This window comes from Dermochelys coriacea, chromosome 3 (assembly GCF_009764565.3).
Source record: "Dermochelys coriacea isolate rDerCor1 chromosome 3, rDerCor1.pri.v4, whole genome shotgun sequence".
Classification (NCBI taxonomy): domain Eukaryota; kingdom Metazoa; phylum Chordata; order Testudines; family Dermochelyidae; genus Dermochelys; species Dermochelys coriacea.
In genome coordinates this window covers 102608713-102630286 of record NC_050070.1, presented here as the reverse complement: position 1 = coordinate 102630286, position 21574 = coordinate 102608713, and the positions used below count along the sequence as shown (strand labels likewise).

The following is a 21574-nucleotide window of genomic DNA, read 5'->3' as shown; positions in this document are numbered from 1 at the left end:
AAGTAATTCTGTCTATCACAACTTTAATTTATTACGAGTACTTGGAAGCTGTCAAACAATTTTCAACCACCATTTCATTCTCTGAGTGGGGGAAAGTAATTAATTGTTGGTCTGAACCTGAGATGGTGGATAAAATTTTCAAAAGAGCCTAAGTCACTTTTTCAAGTGTCTTTTTTAAAGAAAGAAGAGGAGAGATCTGGGGTTCTACATCACTTAAGCACTTTTGATTTTTACATATTGGGAAGGGGGTGTAATGACCTTAGAGTCATAGGGTTCAGCTGGTTTTGGTGGTTTGCATAGCAGGCCACAAGACTGATGTGTGTATATATTTATTAAAGGGACTTTTGTTTCAGGTCATTGGAAGGGTTAATATCCAGCAAATATCATTAGCTCTCTGGGAGACCCCACAGCAACAATTCTATCAGCAGGAGTCAGGATTACTTTAAATACAGTTTCCCATCTCTCATGCTGCTTGGCCATAGTGGGCTGAGGTCCTCTTGGTTCCATGTTTAGCCAAAATGCATTTCTCCTTAGAACCAAGGGCTTTCCCCTTTTTCAGACCCATCTGTCAGCTTTTCTTCTCCTGTGCCCCACAAGACTCACTGTGTATGACATGGAAATCCAGTTATCACACTGTCAATGGGGATGACACTGTAGTGCTGGAAATTCCTGGTAGCATTGTCCTTATCTTCCTTCTCCCAGGGAGGTGGTGCCAGATGGCTTAATAGGCAAGACATGGGGCAGAAAGCTGTGGATCCTCTTTGGAGAGAGGCTTCTCTGTGCTGGATGCACTTGTGTTCATGTTAATGTATTTCCCAGTCATGGAGCACTTTAAAAAGCAAGTCATGTGCCTAGTGGAAATAACCTGTCTGTCTTTCTCCAGTGAGAATGGATTCGAGGAGGGATTAAGTGTGTTAGGACTGGTGTCTGGGCTCTTCAGTGCAATGTGGTCACTTGGGTAGGTACACAGTCACTGTCTATAAACTTCTTGTATTTTGGTCATAAAGTTGTTGGGCTGCTTAAATATGTAAAAAGGCCTGCTTGCACTGTAGTGCCCCCTGCTGGCCAAATATGGCTCGTCAATGTCCTGTCTCAGTTTCCTCAGCTCTCAGGGCCCCCTCAGAACGCCACACGTTTGGGCAGCATTTACCAGGATTTTAGTCTGTCCCACTTTATCATCAGAATTGGCAGCTGATGGGATTCTGTCTTCTGAGTGACTGAAATGCTCGTTGTCCTGCTTAGTGCTGGACAGTTGAGAACAATGCTGGGAGTTCAACAGCAGCCTGGTGGACATAGAACAGATACGTGCAGTTCAAGGTCACCCACACCAGTTCTCCTGTTACTAAATACGTCTTTAAGTTGTGTACATTGAAGCAGCTTTTTAAAATGGTCTCTACTTCACAGTTCTAATAAGGGCATCACAGCATGGGTGGGTTATAAACCACTGACAATAACTAGGCTGCTGGTGTTTTTTGACTAGTGTTGGCTACACAAATAACTGTTTCAGTGCTACAGTGTACTTCCCCCATCTGTTTGTATCTATCCGTTGTATCAGTTTACGCTTAAATTTTAAGCTGTTGGCAGTGGCATTGGAACACTTTGTATAGTGGGGGTGTTGAGAACCATTGAACAAAATTGTAAAACCTGTATATGATGGAAACTACTTGAAGCCAGGGGGTGCTGCCGCACCACCAGCACCCCTGGGTCTTTGGTGCGGAGACCATCTATGAAGGGGGCCTAACACAGTGGGCCTGGATCTCTAGGGACTGCATCAATACAAATAATAAAAAATATTAATGTATCAACTCAGTCTTGGACAGTGAAACTATACTGAGTTACTTCCCTCTCTGTTTTCCATTAACTTCACAAGAAGTGAAGTCAATTGTAAACAGATAGTAACGTTGTGCTGTCTGCATGAGAATGACACTGAACCATACTAGTCACATTGAAGTGAGTGACCCTTGTAAGATGCTCAGCACCCCAGAAAACTGGGCACCTGTATAAACAGGTTAATTTTAAACACAAGGCCCCCCCACTCCCGCATTAGGTTCTAGCACAAGCCTCTGCACGGTCCCATTGAAATCAGTGGGGCTCTTCATAAGCTCAGGAGTCAATGGGCCCCAAGTTTGAAAACAAAGGCTTGTTTTTATTTTGAGTGGTTTTTTTTCCCCTCCACTAAATCTGAGTTTGGTGCATGGACTACGGTGACAGAGTTCTGTGTCAATCACCTCTTGTACTGTATTGGGGCAACCCTGTGCCATCTCTACATTAGCTATAGATCTGAAACCTCTTGTCTCAATGTATTGTAATAAAGAATCTCTCTTATCTGTGACCTTTGTAATCTGTTCTTTGAGGTACCCATACTTCTTCTCTGATATATTTAGAGCTTTTGTAGGACCAACATTAGGTGGATACCTAAATGAGAGGCTGGGGTTTGAATGGGCTGCCACCATACAAGGAGGATGGGCGTTACTAAGTGTAAGTAAAGCTAGTATTCTTGCTTGTTGCTTTTATTGCAGACTGCAACTGTAAAATATTACACAAATATTACAACTGTAATAATTGGTGGCTGTTTCTTTAAAGGGACTAGCCATTGGAATATTCTATATCCTAGAGGCCTCAAGAAAAGGAAGGTACTGTGGGACTTTTATTTACATCCATTTCAAACCAGATTTAAAAGGTTTTCATTAATGAAAATATAGATGATTTTTTCCCCCAACCGTACTGCTGTTTCTTCACACAATCAGCTTAGTAATGAAAGAAACTTTAAGCATTTCTGGGGGCACAGACTACATTTCCATTTGTTTTGGGTTTTTTGTTTGTTTGTTAAATAGTGCTAGCATTATGTATGCAGAAGTATCCAGAAGCTCTGTCAAACTGTGTTTTCTTTTTCCTTCCTTGCCTTCTCGAACAGATCCAATTTGCAGACCCCTCTGGACACAAATGAAGAAAGCGCTCACCTGTTGGCTAGTGAGACATAGCCAGGAATACTTCTGGATCAACTTTTTTTTTTTTTTTAAATATATAAAGAAAGTTAACTTAGTGATGGGAAGAGAGGACTTAATACCCAAACACATCGTTGCATAATTCTAGAGCTGCGAGAGCGACTTCCCATAATGCATAACGTGGATTATTTGTAATTGCAACATATTGCCACATTGCTGTTCTGATGCTCTATTTAAATACTGCATGCCTTTCTTTTGGATGTTCCTGCTGTGGACTGGTTGAACTGGTAAATCAGATATCTGCCTGCTTCTCTGTGTTCACAGTACAGTGCACTGAAGAGAGATTTTACACAATGTGAAAGAACTGTGTTTCAGAATGTTCTGTTCCTATACTTGAATCTGCTAGGGACTATCCCAGACAGTCTGTCACTACCATGTTTTATTGTAATGTGCGTTTTCCTTTTAGAAAAAGGAAGATAATGGTTAAAATATATCTGATAACATTAGATGTTCAAAGAGAATTTGAAACAGTGAGTGTAATGCTCTGTTAAATAAAAACAGGTAACTTCTTATTTCTAAATTCAGTGAATTTCTTTAGCCAAATGAGATTACAAGTGAGGATGGAAAGGAAGTCAGCCATCTCCCATGTCCTCCTATTAAACATAGGAATGGGAAGAAAAGGCAAATCTTGGGGAATGGGAGAGCTTTATATGCTAGATCATATTCAGTAAGTACAGCATTGCACTTGTTTGACCAGGACTGAATTTGACCCAGAATGGAAAGGGAATTGGGTGAAATTAGTCTGCATTTCTACTGGGTGTGTAGCCCATAGGGCTAGCTTTAGCATTTATTTTATTCAGCAGTAATGCAAGGAAACTACAGGTCTGTATCCTATAAAACGTTGGCTTCAGCAGTTAGCTTAAGGCTTTAGGTCTTTGAAATTAAGCCATTTATCTGTGCCAAATGGTCACCCCTAAGTTTTGGGGAACTGAGAATAGTGTATAAGGGGGAAGTGTGTCCATAATGATACCAGCCAACCACAGGAACATGAACTAACATCAGCTTGTGGATATCTTAGGATGGGAACATCCACAGATGTCTGAACACAAGAGTGCCATGGCAATGAATTGATGTATATGATAAGTTGAGATCATTTATATACTAACCTACAGGAGAAGGGCAGCCTAACTTTAGGGCAAGGAGATACAAATAAGGAAGAGAGGAGAAACTTCTGCTGAATATGCATGAGATATAGTGGTGTCAGCTAATATAAAAGTATCCCAGTCTGTGGGCAGGAGAGGAGAGAGAGAGAGAGGTTCAGATGTATTATCTGTCTACCTTGCTGGGTTAGAGTATTTGTGACTTTGCTAAATGTATTAAACTATTGTAAATACAGAAGGGTTCCTAAAGTGTGTGTGTGTGTGTGTGTGTGTGTGTGTGTGTGTGTCACAATTCTGCGCATCAGGGTTCCCAACCAAACTGTAATCTCAATAATACTAGACCTGATCTTGGGACAAGAACCTGTCAAACCTCAGAGAGTGAACTGGGAATTCTTAAATAATATAATTAATATACAATTCATAGATCAGGCTACAGGCCACTTACCTCTGCAACTATGGCAGAGTTTATTTCTTCAATATATAGAAAGTACATGCAAGATTCCTATCTCAAAAAGCTCTGAGCTTATAATCAGGAACATCCAGTCAGCCTCACCCCTTGAGAGCAGCCAGCAGCATTCTAATGATAAATCCCACCTGTACTGTAGCCTTCCCTAAATCCTGGAGGAATGGAGGGGCTTGGAAGGCAAGTAGGAGTGAGGGGAGTGAGTGCCAAACTCCAGGAGCTCTCATAGAGATTGACCTGCCAATAGCATTTTTGCTGTATATCAAGAGGATTTCAAGCACCAGTTGACCACAACTGTGGTCTTTTCTTTGAAGAGAAAAAAAGGGGGGGGGGGGCTTGGGGGTGAGGGAGGGAAGGAGGTTGGTATAGATACAAAATTTGTATCCGCGTCCAATCCATAATCATTGTTCACAGCTATAAAGCGGATATCCACAGATTTGCAGGGCTCTATGTGTAGGCCCACTTTACCTGTAGATTGATTGCTCTGTTAACACAACCCTGCATTCCTTTCACAGTTAGGTTTATTCCTACAAGCTTTAAAATGGTTTGTCTCCTTGATAGATGCAGAAACCTGAAATTTCTTTGATTAACTTTAAATATTGTTTAATATAATTAGCTAAATATGTACATTTTATTTCCCAGCATCCTGCTTACAATACTTTTGTAGCTATATCTTAATACTCAGTAAAGGTGCAAATAAGTTTGTAATAACTTAAAAAATAAGTTACTGTGATGGCTTTGCCCTACTCCTTGCAGACAGGGCTTCTCCTCTTGGAGTTTCTGAGGAATAGCTCCCTGGGTCAACACCTCTTCCTGCGGGTTGCTCGCTGTCCCTCCACCTCTCTCTTTGCCTGCAGCCCCTCTCTTACCCCAGGAGGTGCTGCAGCCTCTTTGTGACTCAGTTCTCCAGCCAAATCATTCTGTGTTCCTCCCTGCCTTCCAGGGTTTTACCTAAAGTCCTTCTGCACAAAAAGTCCCAAGCAGTCTTCTCCAGCCGTGCCCTGATGGTGTCAGTTCCTCAGTGGTGGATACAGGAACTCGGGGCCATCCTCTACTCTGGGTTCCAGTTCATGGACCCTCAACCCAAGCATTTCTGGTCTTTCCTCTCATAGTTCTTACTGCTTCTTTCATAGACTGCTTCCTACAACTCCTGGTTTTCCTCCTTGCCCTGAATGTACCAGCTCCAAACCCTCCTCCCTCTTCCCAGGGAGTTACTGCCCTTTCCCAGCAGCAGCCCCTGTCTGTTGCCAGCTTCCTGGCTTCGTAAGCCCCACTATTCCTGCAGGAGCTGAACCTGCTTGCAGTCAATTCCCTGCCTCCTTGCTCTTCCTCCAGGTGCAGCCTATGGAGTTAATAGGCCTACCTGTCACCCTTAACCCCTTCCAGTCCTGTGTGAGATGGACACCCTATACACAGTTATAGTAATTTTATTAATACCATATTTTGCATCAATATTAAGGTCTCTCTCCCACAAATGTTATCTTGAGGTTTCTTTTAGAACAGGAAACTTTGGAATTTTACTTGTTCCGTTTTAGAAGGAACATTTTTCTGAAACGTCAGAATTTTGTGTGGAACTGGAGTTTGTTTATAGCCACATTTACTAGTTAGACTTAGAGCGGTGTTATACACCATTCAAGCATTTGGCAGGATCAGGCCTTACACTGTAAGATCTTCAGGACAAAAGCTTAATCATGTTAATTTTGTGCACCACGTAGTCCCACTAATTTCATCTAGACTACACAGGACCATTAAAGAGGAAGGGTGGTCCGATGGTTAAGGTGCTAGGCTGCTACTTTGGAGATTCAGGTTCAATTCTCTGCCTTCCTGGAAAAATTTATTTTGATTAAATTGTTTTGTGGGTCTTTTTGTTTTTAGATTTTAGCACATAACCAGTTCCCTACAAAAACAAAAAAACCTCTGCATTCAGTATTTTACTGCTGGAATCATTTTAAAGAAGCTACCAGTACTCCTCTTTTTCTGCTACCAACAATAAGAATAACAACACAAATAGGCTCATAGTAATAACACATAATGTTTTATTGCACAGAAGATGGTATAGTATTAAAAGTTGGTTCTGACTATTATGTAGCCCTAAGCACTATTTTTATTCTCCCTTCACTTCAGGAGTATGCAGCTCTGGATATTTTTAATCAATAATGAACCAATGTATTAATCAGAATGAGTAGTTAAAGGCTGGTTTGATGCAGGGTTTTCAGCAGTATAATGTTATTCTCACTTAGTTCTATTATATGCAATATTTTTGGTCTCTGCTACTATGGAACTGAATATTCTGTGTTATATTAATAATTAACTCTTATTGCCTGGAACAAGCAGTTAAAGGTCAGTTTGGACTGATTTTTTCATAACTAGTATGTTGCTCTCTGTTGCATTACATGTATTATTTTCATCCCTTGTGCCACTTTAGAACAGAACGTTGGGGCAGTTTTAGTAATAAAGCTATGTATTGCCTGTAATGGCCATTTAAAGCTCAGTTTGGCTGGGTTGTTCATTCGAACTCTGTTATTCTCACTTGTTTGTGTAATTCTGGTTGTCTGTCCAACTTTGGAATCTACTGTTCCGGGGCATTTTAAAAATGGCTCTGGACCAGAACAGGTTATTGACAGTGTGCTATTAACTGGTTTTCATTACTAAAATATTCTCAAGGTTGTCTGACTGGATCTGTTAATTTTAAAATCTTTTTATTTTTTAAAATGCCATAGTGGGCAGTTCAGCTTTTACCCCTCCCATGAAATCCTGTTTGGTTTACTCATGCAAACAGTTCTACTGGAGTAAATAAGTTATTTGTGTGATTTAAGGCAGAAGGGTTTAGCCCAGCATATGTAAGTAACTGGATCCTGCTGTGATTTCACCCTACTTGGTTTTTCTACTGAGCTGGCTAGCCTTGAATTCACACCACCGTCTCTGCCATAGACATGCAGTGTTTCTAAATCAGCAGTTTTCAGAGTAGCTGCCATGTTAGTCTGTATTCACAAAAAAGAAAAGGAGTACTTGTGGCACCTTAGAGACTAACAAATTTATTTGAGCATAAGCTTTCGTGAGCTACAGCTCATTTCATCGGATTCAGTGCGGTCTTTCTGCAGCTTTTGCACAGTGCACCTTCTATGGCAACAAAAAGGTAATTAAAATGGCACAGCATTACTTGTGCAGGCCTTTTGTTCTTCATGGTGTAAAACTTTCTAGATGTGGTAACTGTGTTGCACAATGTGGAGTTCCTGTAACAGAATCCTGTGATTAATAGGTAATGAAGGTTTCCAAAGTGAGGCAATCAGTTTTCTGATTTAATCCCCTAGACTTGCCTGTCCTTGCAGTCATTTGAACAATTACCAAGCTTCAAACATGTTCTATTCCCAGCCTCATGTTTATGCTACAGTTTTTACTTTGTTTGTTCTTAAGGCCTGTGCTTTGGACAGCTACATTGCGGCAGTGTATGAGCACTCAGTTATATTGTCAGAGGACACCAAAATACCTGTTTCTCCTGAAGATGCTTTGATGCTGATGAACAAAAATATGGATGTTTTGGAAGGGGCCATCAAAGCAGCAGCCCTGAAGGTACTGTCATTGGCTATTCTGTACTGAGATGTATTTATTTAAGTGGAGACTTATTTAATTTAGTCTGTTTTGCCAGGGTGCACGTATCATTGTGACTCCTGAAGATGGTATTTATGGTTGGGTTTTCACAAGAGAAACCATTTACCCCTATCTTGAGGACATCCCAGATCCACAGGTGAACTGGATTCCATGTACTGAGCCTGAAAGGTATTGTCTTTGCTACTAAAAGGGGGAGTGGGATAGAGGGGGAGGGGCAAAAATCTCCACTCAGTCATGGAGAAGAGCGACTTCATAGGGGCTTGGTTTCAGTGGTAGCCATGTTAGTCTGTATCAGCAAAAAAAAAAAAAAACAACAACAAAAAAAAACCGAACAACCGAGGCGTCCTTGTGGCACTTTAGAGATTAACAAATTTATTTGGGCATAAGCTTTCATGGGCTAGAACCCACATTATCAGATGTATGACGTAAAAGATACAGGAGCAGCTATAAATACATGAAAGGATGTGGGTTGCTTTACCAAGTGTTAGGTCAGTCTAACGAAAGTTAGATAAATATATCAGAGGGATAAATACAGGAGAGGGAGAGGAATTATTTAAGCTCAGCACCAATGTGGACACAAGAACAAATGGGTATAAACTGGCCACCAGGAAGTTTAGACTTGAAATCAGACGAAGGTTTTTAACCATCGGAGGAGTGAAGTTTTGGAATAGCCTTTCAAGGGAAGCAGTGGGGCAAAAGATCTATCTGGTTTTAAGATTCTACTTGATAAGTTTATGGAGGAGATGGTATGATGGGATAATGGGATTTTGGTAAGTAATTGATCTTTAAATATTCAGGGTAAATAGGACTAATCCCCTGAGATGGGATATTAGATGGATGGGATCTGAGTTACCCAGGAAAGAATTTTCTGTAGTATCTGGCTGGTGAATCTTGCCCATATGCTCAGGGTTTAGCTGATTGCCATATTTGGGGTCGGGAAGGAATTTTCCTCCAGGGCAGATTGGAGAGGCCCTGGAGGTTTTTCGCCTTCCTCTGTAGCATGGGGCATGGTTGACTTGAGGGAGGCTTCTCTGCTCCTTGAAGTCTTTAAACCATGATTTAAGGACTTCAATAGCTCAGACATAGGTGAGGTTTTTCATAGGAGAGGATGGGTGAGATTCTGTGGCCTGCGCTGTGCAGGAGGTCGGACTAGATGATTAGAATGGTCCCTTCTGACCTTAGTATCTATGAATCTATTAGTAGCCTAATCACAAGAATGTACTATCTGATAAGTTTTTCATGATTGTTTTTTCCCCATAAAGTATAGTCTAATTACAGGTTTCAGGGTAGCAGCCGTGTTAGTCTGTATTCGCAAAAAGAAAAGGAGTACTTGTGGCACCTTAGAGACTAACAAATTTATTTGAGCATAAGCTTTCGTGAGCTACAGCTCACTTCATCGGATGCATCATTAGTTTAATTACAGTTTCGAGGTTTCATTTAATGTACTTGAAAAAAAAAACATGAAATGCAAGTTATAAGGGCTCTGCTTTTTCAATGAGCTCTATGTGAGTGCTGGGACATGATCAGGACCTAAGAAATGTTCACTATTGAAATGGGGGGAAACCTGCTCCAAGGTTTAAAAAATAAATCCTATAATCTGTTTTTTTATCTGAACCCCAATTGAGCAATGAGATGTGACACAGTGATCTTTCATTAGTGCTTGAACGCATTTTTGGTGATTTAAGTAAAAGTCAAAATCCAGTCAGTGTTAACTGGCGATTCTTGTGACCAGGTCCTAAGAGAGATTCTGTGATGTCACAGTGCAATAATTTATGAAGAGCAAATATGAAAGAAATATTTCTAAGATGAAGGAATAACTTTATTTTAGTAGGTTTAGGGTGCATTTAAAGGAAAATAAAATAATCCAAATAACTTTATGCATTTTAGCACTAATATGTTAACAGTGTAAAGAAAAACACTGCTGAACAAACAAAAATCAAAATTCAACTTGAATTACTTCAAAGAAGGACTTTCAGACCCTAATAATTTAAAGTCCTTGTTTCTTTAAGTGATTGCTATCTCTGTATCCGAGTGCCCAGTTTAGCAGAATTGGGACATGATTATAAAGTAACAGGAGCTGTCAACCTTTTTTTTCTTTTGTAATCTGTAATGTTAGTTGAGATCATAATATTGCAGTTTTTAAAATGATTTATTTTTCAATGATCTTAAGACACATCACATCATCTTTAGTATTTTAATTTGGTAGGATTACAGAAATCTCCTCAATCAATAGCTAATCATAGGAAGGGAAGGAACTCGAGAGGTCTTCTAGTCCAGTCCCCTGCACTCATGCCAGGACTAAGTATGATCTAGACCACTCCTGAGAGGTGTTTGTCTAATAAAAGGCAGTGATGTAATTCTGACATATCAGGGTACAATCCAGATTAATGAGTAGCTGTCACCCTGCCCTCTAATTTGGGGTGTCCTTTACTCTGCTTTGTTGAGTAGCAGCAGATAATCTGGACTGCTCACAAACAGCAGCAGCAAGTAACTCCCAGCTGTGTATGCTGCAGCCTGCCAACCACACCCTGACTTGTGTTCCAGGGTGACACCTGCAACACCTCCCTCTCCTATATTTTCCCCCAGAAATGTATGTCCTGTGCTGCCCAGCCCCCTCCTGGACAAGACAAAGTCATAAAAAAGTCTATTTCTTTAATAGAAATAATATGCACACATTTTGTTACCCCAAATTGAGTTTCCCAGATACTTCAATTTAAACATTCTGGATTGGATTAAAACACTAAAACTAGTTTATAAACTAACAAGCGAGAGATTTTAAGTGAATACAAGTAATGAGGCATAAACATTAGATACAAGAAAAATAAATATAAAACACAACTGGTACTTGTTAAATTTAACTGTGTTAAATTCAAAACAAAATTGTTCTCACCACATGCTCTCAGAAGTCTTACTGGCCAAACTTCTTAGGCCAGGACCACTTCTTCTATGTAATGGTTGCTTCCTTTGTCTCTTCTGTAAATGCATCCGATGAAGTGAGCTGTAGCTCACGAAAGCTTATGCTCTAATAAATTTGTTAGTCTCTAAGGTGCCACAAGTACTCCTTTTCTCTTCTCACTTAGTTAATCAATGGACACAGTGAGAGGAAGGAGGTTGGGTGCCTTAGGGTGTCTTCCCCTTCTTTTTATAATCCTGTCCCCTCTTTGCGATGCATTTCCAGCTGGGAGCATGGCAACAGTGGGTCTATGTGGAAGGGAACTCCATGCTGCTGCTTTGTTAAGAAGTAGATTTTTTTTTCCCCCTGCCCCCTTTCTTGCCAAAGAATGGCACTTAGCAGGAAATGGCCTATTGACCTTGTTTACACCTAGCTGAGGCACTCTGAGGAACTGGTTTGGCCACTTCCCAGACTTTTCTGGAGAACATACTTTTACTCATGATCTCAGCTTATGTTTATAACTTCACATATAATGCTGCTACGTGAATTTTGCCATGATATTATATTGATCAGCAAATGATGAGTTTTTAAATATTTCCCAAGGCATACTTTGTACAAAGACTATTACAATAGCGTGTAGAGTGTGGACATGAGTACATTCTGTCACAGTAATGTCAATACATGACAGCAATAGTGCTTGGCTACAATTAATGATTAATAATATATAGTCATAGAAATATATGAAAGTTTTGCCACTAGGTGGTACTAGAAGAACGAGTCAGTTTGTTTTTTCATCTACGGAAGGGTGATTTTCCCCAGCGTGTTGGAATGCAAATGTTCCACCATCACTTGGGGCTAAGTAAAGCCAGAGTTTAGCCATTCTAATGTTTATAAATACTGTAAATACTGGCTTTGTGTTTCAGCTGTGTTTACCTTTAAAATATTGTTGTGATTGTTCAGCAATGACATGGTAATCAATATTGTACAAAAGTAAAGAGATTAGGAGTTAAATCCTAGTTCCATTGAAGTCCATGCAAAAATTTCCACTGATTTTACTGGGGCCAAGATTTTGCCCAACAATTTGTATAGTGGGGGTGCTGTGAGCCATTGAACCCAACTAAATCCTGTATATAATGGAAACCACTTCAAGACAGGGGGTGCTGCAGCATCCCCCGAACCCATAGTTCCCTGCATCAAAGAATTTGCAATCCAGAGCGGATACAAACAAAAGAAACTCAGATATTTTTGAGCTGGAGATTTAGGCTGAAGTGGGCCTTGTTTAAAGGCTTAAACACAGTTAGGAGTTCCTAGAGAAAATGTTTAATACATCTTGGAGCATCTTTCAATAATTTAATTTAAAAAAAGCTGCATGTACACTAATATCTGCAAACTATTATGAAACAGCCTCAAATTTTAAAATAAGTTTAAAAACTCACTTGCCTCATATGAGGTAGCAGGGTTTGTGTGCATGTGTCCAGGCGCCTAGACAAAAACTCAGTTAAGATAGAAACCATGTGAAAATTTAAGGATAAAAAACATTACAAAGGTGTTTCAATTATCCCCAAAACTAGCATTATAAATAGAGTTGGGAGAATAACTGATTTTTGTTTGTTTGTTTGTTTGGTTTGCTGGCAGTTTGGAATAATTAAAAAAAAAAAAAAAAAAAAAAACTCCAACCCTTTGGTTCAGGTAAAACTCCAATTTTTTTTTTTTAATTTTGACTAATGGAAAATGTCTGTTTCGAGTTCACCAAAAAGTTTTATGTTACATGAAGTGTTTTTGTTTCTGGGCATTTTAAGGGCTAGATTTACAAATTTGGGGGCTGGGGGAAGGAAAGCTGGTGGTATTGATATACTCCCTCCCCCCAATAACCTGTAGCCCAAGGGTTAGGTTATTCACCAGGGATGGTATTGGTTACTTAAGATAGGTCTCTATCAGCCTTTCCTGTTGAAGCTGTTCAACTTTGTATAAAATATTTGAATGTTCATTTGGCCAGAGGACAACTCTGTAGCCTGGTGATTTTGCCCATGTCTAATTATAAACTCAGGGAAACTCAAGAGTTTCAAAGCAATTCAAACTTGTTAAGATGTGGAAATGTACAATTTAAGCACTCAAACAATGCTTGTTCCTGCCCTGTAGTGATGCCATTCAATAACCATACAGTTATGACTAGGGCATTGTAGTGTTTGTGGTCATAGATTAAATTAAATTGATTTTTAAAGATGCATTGGGTTTTTTACCCCATTTTCCCCACTCATGGTGTAGAGGCCGGGCAAAATAATGAAGGGATGTGCATGTACAGAATAAGAACTTGCTTCTGCAACAAGCTCCAAGCAGGTTCCAGGGTCTGCTTGTGTGGAGCTTATTGTAGGATCAGAGCCTAAAAAATGTTCAGAATTAAGTTAGGTGGTACCTGCTCAAAGATAAGACGGCACACAACATGTGCAATCGTTCCTGAACTCAAATTGAATAGTGAGATGTGACATTGTCCTTATATTATATTTTGGTAACTAGTTAAACATTTGGATTTCAAGAATAAGCAAACAAACAAAACCCATACATCCTCCCTTGGGATGTTTGTGGGGTGGGACAAAGGAGGGTTTGTTGTAATGTTCTTTCACTTTTCCTCTTTCCCAAACCTCATTTTTGGCACTTAGTTTTGGCATTTCCTAATTGTGGAACCATAATAATGTTTTGGGTTTTTTTTGTTGTGTGAGTACACGTACACGTGTGTGGGGTTTTTTTCAGTGAACCCAAACCCAATTCCTTGTAAGTGAGAGGAATCTAGTCTAAGACGAAAATGAGGTGTAGTGTGTGGGGAGAGACCGGAAGCACAATATCAAACTGTTCTGTCCAGTTAGGATAACTCATACTGGCACAAAGGGAGACTTCTGGATTTTATTCTGAACACTTTGATAGACTCACCAATGGTCTATTCTGTACTTTCATTTGGTTACCCTACAACAGCAGTCTTCTAATTAAAATGATTAACTTAAATCCATCATTCTTCTGCTCCAAAGTCTTAGAATTTTTTTTTTTAATTTCTCACTGACCATTAGATTTGCTCCTGCACCAGTGCAGGAAAGACTCAGCTGCATGGCAAGGAGCAATGCTATCTATGTGGTTGCCAATATTGGGGACAAGAAGCCATGTAATTCCAGTGATCCCAAGTGCCCCAGCGATGGTCACTATCAGTATAATACTAACGTTGTCTTTGATTCAGAAGGAAAATTGGTGGCACGCTACCATAAGGTAAGAAATAAACAGCTTTGCACAGTTCAGTGCTGTAATTAACTCCTTTTAATCATATCTAGCATTTTCCCCCAAATTCTATAACTAAAACTATTGTGGAATATATTTAGTGGTATGCAGAGGATCGGAGTGTAATGCCATGTTAAAGTATAAAAGGTCACATTTTCAGTGTCTGTAGTCAGAGGAATTCGCTTTCCCAGCCAGAGCTGCAGAATCCAAGCTGAGGAAGCTTTAACCCCTATTTGTCAAAACATTAACCTTAAATGTTCCAGTCCAATCTAGTTCTTGCTTCAATGGGCAGCCACAATTGACTGCTCTTTCAGAAAACTTATAAAGGGCAGAAAATTAATGCCACTGGTGTGAACCCCAGGCAATATCTACTTGGTCTCTCTTAGGGCTTGTCTACACTGGCACTTTACAGTGCTGCAACTTTCTTGCTTGGGGGAAAGGGGTGGAAAACATCCCCCTGAGCGCAGCAAGTTTCAGCGCTGCAAAGCGCCAGTGTAGACAGTGCACCAGCGCTGGGAGCTGTGCTCCCCACTCTGGTAGGGGTTTTTTAGAGTGAGGTGGGTTTTTTTTTTTTAGAGAGCTGGGAGAGCTCTCCCCCCACGGCAGCACTTTAGCGTTGCCGGTGTAGACTACCCTTAAGTAGCTAGTGACTTAAGTAGTCAGCTGATCTTGTGAGGCCTTGCATTCAATTTGATGGCATTTCTTTGTTTGGGTGTAATGTGATAGCTTCTGAATGCCACATCCAATCAATTCCAAAGTTACAGGGAATGTTCTAGGCATCAGTGGGAAGAACCCTATGGATTTTGGTGAAAATTAGGAAAACCTGAAGGATATAAATCTGATTAGCAGAGCCAGCAGCAGCAACCACTTTTGTAATTGTCTGTAGAACAAAGAACCAATTGATAGCAACCATTAATACCATCCAGCATAACAGCTTCCCCATCTCAGCTCTCTCCATTCTCCCAGTTGTTTAAAGTGTTAATTCCCTGAAAGAGAAAGGAAAGCATGAGAATAAGAATAGTGATAGGAGGAAATAAGGAGCCATGAGGGTGCACACAAAGTCTCTGGTATGGGGGTGGGGTGGGGGCTAGGAGGGAATGGGGGACACAAAGAACCCAGACATTATGGTGTCTCTGAAATGGAGGGGGATGGTAATGAAGAAGCTGGGTGGAGAGGAGTTCAAAGAGCCACGGGTGTGTGCACCCTCATTTGCCTCTTGGCTCAGTGTGCAATGCTCAGCCTACAGATGCAACAAATCATGTCACTCTCTAGTAAGGAATTATGAGAACAAACTGTGAAACTACAGTAAGTTCCCCAAACTTAAATTTATATGTAACTAAAATCATGGTTTAAAAGCAAGGATACTAGAAATGCTAGGCACTAACTTGCTGTATCAAGTTTCTCTATTTCTGCTATTGTTGAAATTTAATTTAAGCTCCCAAAAGGCCATTTGGTATCATTTATAAATATGAAGGGACAATCTCTGTGGGGTATGAAAAATCCAATACTTCATAAACTTCCTACCAATGAATAAATGCAAATACCATTCATGGAAGAGAAAAGGGAATCCCGTATACTCCTGTCTGACTTTCCTTTGTATCGTAATCCAGCCTCTTTCAATGTGGGGAAAAAATAGAATTTAACAGAAACATAGACTTTGTATTCCCTGTATTTATGTAAACAATTTAACTGCACAGAGTTCTGATTTATATGGCCTAATATATTTCCTTTCTCTCTTTCCCATAAACAGTACAACCTCTTTGTGACAGAAACTCAGTTTGATTACCCTAAGGAGCCAGAGTTTGTCACCTTCAATACATCCTTTGGAAAGTTTGGCATTTTCACTTGTGCGGACATACTTTTCCATGATCCCGCTGTGGTCTTGGTGAGCAAGTTACAAGTGGATACTGTGCTGTTTCCAACAGCGTGGATGAATACTCTGCCACTTTTGTCTGCTTGTCAGTTCCACTCTGCATGGGCTATGGGAATGGGCGTCAATTTTCTTTCAGCGAATACACACAACTCCAGTTTAGATATGACAGGTAATTTACAATCTTGGGTTAACTGATTTGGTATCTTGGGCCCTGATCCTGTGAATTCTTATGCACCTGCTTCAAGTTCAGCATGTGAATAGTCTAACTAACTTCAGTAGAGCTACTCGTATACTTAAATTTATGTATGTGTGTAAGTGTTTGGAGGATCTGAGTCTTAGTAATGAATGTTTACAGATAGAGCAGAAATAAAATGTTGAATTCAGAACAAAGTTATTTTTTTTTAGGTTAACCTGTAGAACTTAAATTCCTTGTTAAGTAATTGCTGAAGTTTGATTTTACAGTTCAACGTAGTCTCACCACAGACCTTGAAATCAGAAATGCCATGTAACTATTGTTTGTTAATCTGATATAACAAACTTGTATCTCCACTAGATAGAGACTTAGTACTGATGAATACTCTTAATTGAGTTGTGATGGCTGATTTCCATGCAATATCTGTTTGCTTTATAAACTAGTGTAAAACTTTTTTTATAGACTTGTGTTCTTTGACATTTTTTTTTTTCAAATCAAGCTAGGATTCATCATTGTAGTTGTGTTGTGTTCATTGTCACAGAGCAATAGTGTATTCTATAATATGATATATCTGTTAAGGATGGGCCTAACGCTTGCATAACTATTACATTAATATGAACAGACTTGTCATTCCTTTTTCATATATGAGGCTTTTCCAATTTATAGCTTAGTATTACTGTGGGGGAGCATTTCCAGCTGATAGCTAGCACTAAACTTTTTGCTACTTGGGCTCTTTATTTAGGCATTTTCACAGCCATCTCCACTGTGATGATTTTGAGTCATTGCTATGCTAAAGTTAGATGGCCCCATTCTTTCCTCAGACATGTTTTTTGGGGGTGGGTGGGTGGGTGGGATGATTTTTGGTATTGTAAAATAAAAATGATAGCCACACATTTTAAGACCTACGTGGAGGTGCAAAGTACGGGATTTCTTGGCACATGTTTTCCCTAAAATGTTGTATTTGCTTTACAGTGTTACCAGCCACTCTGCCAAATAAAAATTGCATAAGAGAGACGAGACCAAATTCAACGAGGAATATAAGAGTGTAATTTACACCTTCCTTCCCAATCACTGTAATTTACAACAATTTAGTCACACTTATTAGCATGTGATTTATCTCCCATTACATGTCACTTACCTGCTGTGAAACCTTTGAATTTGGCCTAGTTCCCATTGACATCAATGAGCATTGGACCAGGATTATAGTGTGTAAAAGATTTTAATTTTGATTTTTAAAATAGTTCTGACAATAACAGAATAAAACTCTGCACATGTTTAACGTGTGATGATAAAGTGCATAATATGAAATGGGTAATTCCTTTCTGATTAAAAGTTCCCTCTTGTCTGTCACACACAGGGAGTGGCATCTATGCACCAAATGGACCCAGGGCATTTCATTACAATACAGAAACAGAGAACGGTCACCTCCTGGTTGCAGAGCTGAGTTCACATCCTCGTCTTTCTCCCACTTACCCTATTGTTGTCAACTGGAGCTCATATGCCACAAGCATTAAACGATTCTCACCAGATGACCATGATTTCAGCGGAGTCATTTACTTTGATCAGTTCACCTTCACTGAACTCACTAAGCCTGAAGGAAATCGTACAGTTTGCCAGAAGGACCTTTGCTGTCATTTGAGCTACAGGATGGCGGAGAAGCGAGAAGATGAAGTATATGTGCTAGGTGCTTTTGATGGCCTTCATGTTGTTGAAGGAGAATACTATCTGCAGGTAAAGCTTTTCTCTTTATTTCTGATGGGGTAGGGTGGCAGAGGGTTGGAACATCCCTTTTCCATTTGGAGCCCTTCACATCTGGCCCAAGGGATAGTTAAATACTTCATCACACAATGCTTTCTTAAAACAACCCCACAGGTCATCTTTACCCAGTTTAGGATCTTGATGCTTCCTCTTCTGTCTCTGATGTAAGTGATCAGAGGTCTGTGATGTCTTTTCCCAGCCAAAGGCCTTGATTATAAGGGTTCAGAGAAGTTGGTGTCTGAACCTGGAAGGGAAGGCACACAGCCCGTCCCTAAAACACACACTAACTTTAGGAGGACAGCCTGTTGCAGCTCTTGCTGACTCAGCAGATATGCTCTATTCTGTGGGACAGCTTGTTTCAGCTGTGAACATTTAGCATCAGGTTGAAGCGTTGCTTTTGCTGATGGGACTCTTTTATGTATTAGTGGGATTGCAAGCTAATGTATCTAAGAAACAGGGATATAATCCACTTTTTACACACACCTTTTGAGTTTGTTCTTATTTCCAGTGTACTACCATTTCTACAGCATTGTGTAAGCCTAAATGGATCCTTCTGTGTAGGACAGGCAAATATCTCCATTTCACTGATAATGAAACTGAGACAGAGCTGAAGTGATTTTGTTCAGGCCACAAATTGTGTCAATTGCAGAGCTATAATTGAGTGGATAAATACATACTCACACCCACACACCAGTGGCACAGGTGAAGCATTCTGTTGAATTACTCACAAGGTATGAGAGCATCCATGGGTCTGACTTAATTACATGAGTAAATATTTTTATAATGCCATGTTTACTGTAAGCTTTCCAAATATATCCCCTCTGTTTCTTCCCCATAGATATGCACACTATTGAAGTGTAAAAGCACAGATTTGAAAACTTGTGGGCAGCCAGTGGCTACTGCTCACACCAGCTTTGACACATTCTCTCTCAGCGGCACGTTTGCCACTAGCTACGTCTTTCCAGAAGTCTTGCTGACTGGGGTTCAGCTGGCGCCTGGAGAATTTGAGGTAAGAGGATGCCCTTGAGCTGTTTCAGACTTGCATTTCAAAGGATCTTACCCTAAGATGACAAAGGCCGGTGCTAAATATAAATATTGTCCAACAGTGACAGCTTGGGTATGCTCAGAGGCCTTCTGCTCTTGGTAATTGGCTTGAGTCAGAGATTGCGTTGTACATTACATGCCTTTTTCCAAGCTAAACTGAAATACATGAACATATGAATGTTGCCCACACACTGCTCTGTTAATGACAGGTTTCAGAGTAGCAGCCGTGTTCGTCTGTATTCGCAAAAAGAAAAGGAGTACTTGTGGCACCTTAGAGACTAACAAATTTATTTGAGCAGAAGCTTTCATGAACTTGTATTAGTTGACTTGTATTAGTTGTTCGGTTGTAGTCAGTGTACTCGTGTGTAACTTCATATGTGTGAGCGTTCACATGAGTGAGGCCTATACTTTACTGGAAGTAGAACATATGAACTTCTTTCTGGAGTGATTTAAATGGGATGTTTGTTTTTTGACTCAGTTACTTTTCAAATTAAGATATGAGTATCCAATGCATCTGATGAAGTGAGCTGTAGCTGACGAAAGATTATGCTCAAATAAATTTATTAGTCTCTAAGGTGCCACAAGTACTCCTTTTCTTTTTGCTCTGTTAATGGTACTATTTATCTTTCTTCTCTCAAACTAGGTATTAAGTGATGGACGTCTGATAAACCAGAATGGCACTTCTAAACCAGTCCTGTCAGTGACACTCTTTGGGAGGTGGTATGAAAAGGACCCATACCCACAACAGGCTTTCCCATGATGTGGCTATTGATGCTTTTTAGCCTTCTCAGAACAGGAACATCCTGTAATGTTAATCTGTGTTAACTACAGTCATTATCTCAGATCTTATTTTTCATATTCTGCAATGTGAATATATTCTGTCTAGTCAGTGCACGTTGTTTTATTGCCACGATTCCATTATAAAACCATTAATTGGACAGCAGCTCTGCATCTTTATTAACTGTTAGCCTCATCTTGCTGCTGGCTTGATCTTGCTGCCATTCAAATTGATAGAACAACTTCTATTAACTTTAATATGGTGGGATCAAGCCCTTTATCCGCAGATACTGGCCTGAGCAACAAAACTCACTTTAGAACCTGGATTTTTTTAATCCCCTTAAAACTTTTACTTTGCGAGTTGGGTAGAGGTCAACTCTGGGATTTTGTTCAGGCCCACATCTAAATAAAACTGCTGATAAATCAGAGATTCAAACTATTAATTAGATCCATTCTTCTGAGTTGTCAATCCAATACCTTCCATGAGTACTGTAATTATTTTGAAAAAGAGAAAAAATTGAAATCCTTCAATTAGACAATGTAGTTACATTTTCAAATAAACCATTCCTTTGATAGACTATCACATCACACCAAATTATAGTTTCAAATGATTCTGTTTTCCATATACAATGCATTTCTCCTGAGTGTTGTACATTATGAGCATATTTTAAGTATGTGGAAAATGTGCTTATTTTAAAAATGGCAATGCTGTAGTTGTGCTATAGTTTTCAAACAGTGATCTGTGCCCATGCAATAAGTCCTGAAAATGCCAGGAAATGTCCAATAGTATACATGCAGGTCTTCGTACCCTCACTATTTCTAATGCACCCATCACAATCAAAATAGCAAGATAAAAAGGATTTGGGTGTGTTCTGTTGAATGGTCTGTGTTTTTTAGGGTCCTACGTATACTTAACCATATGGTTAACTTGACTTGTTTTAGTTGTTCTGTTGTAGTCAGTTTACTTGTGTGTAACTTCATATGTGTGAGTGTTCACATGAGTGAGGCCTGTACTTTACTGGAAGTAGAACATATGAACTTCTTCTTTCTGGAGTGATTTAAATGGAGTGTTTGTTTTTTGACTCAGTTACTTTTCAAATTAAGATATGAGTATCCATTTTCTAATTATAATTAAATGCAATTATTTAAGATGAAAAAACCCTGCATTCAGACTGTAGTCTTCAGCAATTTTTACTTCTGTTTTTATTTTGTAGACTTACTTAATCAGGTATTCAACTGTTGCACATGTGACCAAGGTTAAACATCATAAGAGAGACTCACATTTTAGTCTATAATGCTGTCACTAAAATACAACCACCCTACAAACCCCAAAGGCAGCCAGAATAAAGAGAATGGGGAAAAACTCTTTTTAACTCAGGTTTCAGAGTAGCAGCTGTGTTAGTCTGTATCCGCAAAAAGAAAAGGAGTACTTGTGGCACCTTAGAGACTAACACATTTATTTGAGCATAAGTTTTCGTGAGCTACAGCTCACTTCATCGGATGCATTCAGTGGAAAATAGTTACTACATACTATGGGAGCAGAAGTGATCTTAAAAAATCCCAGGAAGAAAGGGAGAATGGAGGATATATGGATCAGT

The 21574-nt window shown here is 39.6% G+C and overlaps 2 protein-coding genes across 8 annotated transcripts in view; both read left to right on the top strand.

Annotated features, from left to right (window-relative positions):
- Positions 1-3525, top strand: part of SLC18B1 (solute carrier family 18 member B1) — a 104740-nt gene extending 101215 nt beyond the window's left edge. The window contains exons 11-14 of one of the 6 annotated variants that reach the window (XM_038394229.2): positions 884-958; positions 2385-2478; positions 2584-2633; positions 2915-3525. In XM_038394229.2, coding sequence (XP_038250157.1) covers positions 884-958; positions 2385-2478; positions 2584-2633; positions 2915-2981 — 286 coding nt within the window. In that variant the 3' untranslated portion in view covers positions 2982-3525. Of the gene's footprint in view, positions 1-883; positions 959-2384; positions 2479-2519 lie in introns of all 6 variants that reach the window. The other 5 variants (XR_006279975.1, XM_043510987.1, XM_043510989.1 and 2 more) reach the window with 5 other exon arrangements.
- Positions 4-20528, top strand: LOC119852690 (pantetheinase). Of its 2 annotated transcripts, none has more exons than XM_038394227.2 (8): positions 4-958; positions 7983-8138; positions 8215-8345; positions 14130-14322; positions 16082-16373; positions 17755-18128; positions 18994-19164; positions 19843-20528. In XM_038394227.2, the coding sequence occupies exons 2-8, from the start codon at positions 8079-8081 to the stop codon at positions 19957-19959; spliced, it is 1338 nt and encodes a 445-aa protein (XP_038250155.1). In that variant the 5' UTR covers positions 4-958; positions 7983-8078; the 3' UTR covers positions 19960-20528. The 2 variants fall into 2 exon arrangements, with proteins under 2 accessions (XP_038250155.1, XP_038250154.1); XM_038394226.2 differs by lacking the exon at positions 4-958 and adding an exon at positions 3095-3232.
- Positions 20529-21574: the final 1046 nt, after the last annotated feature.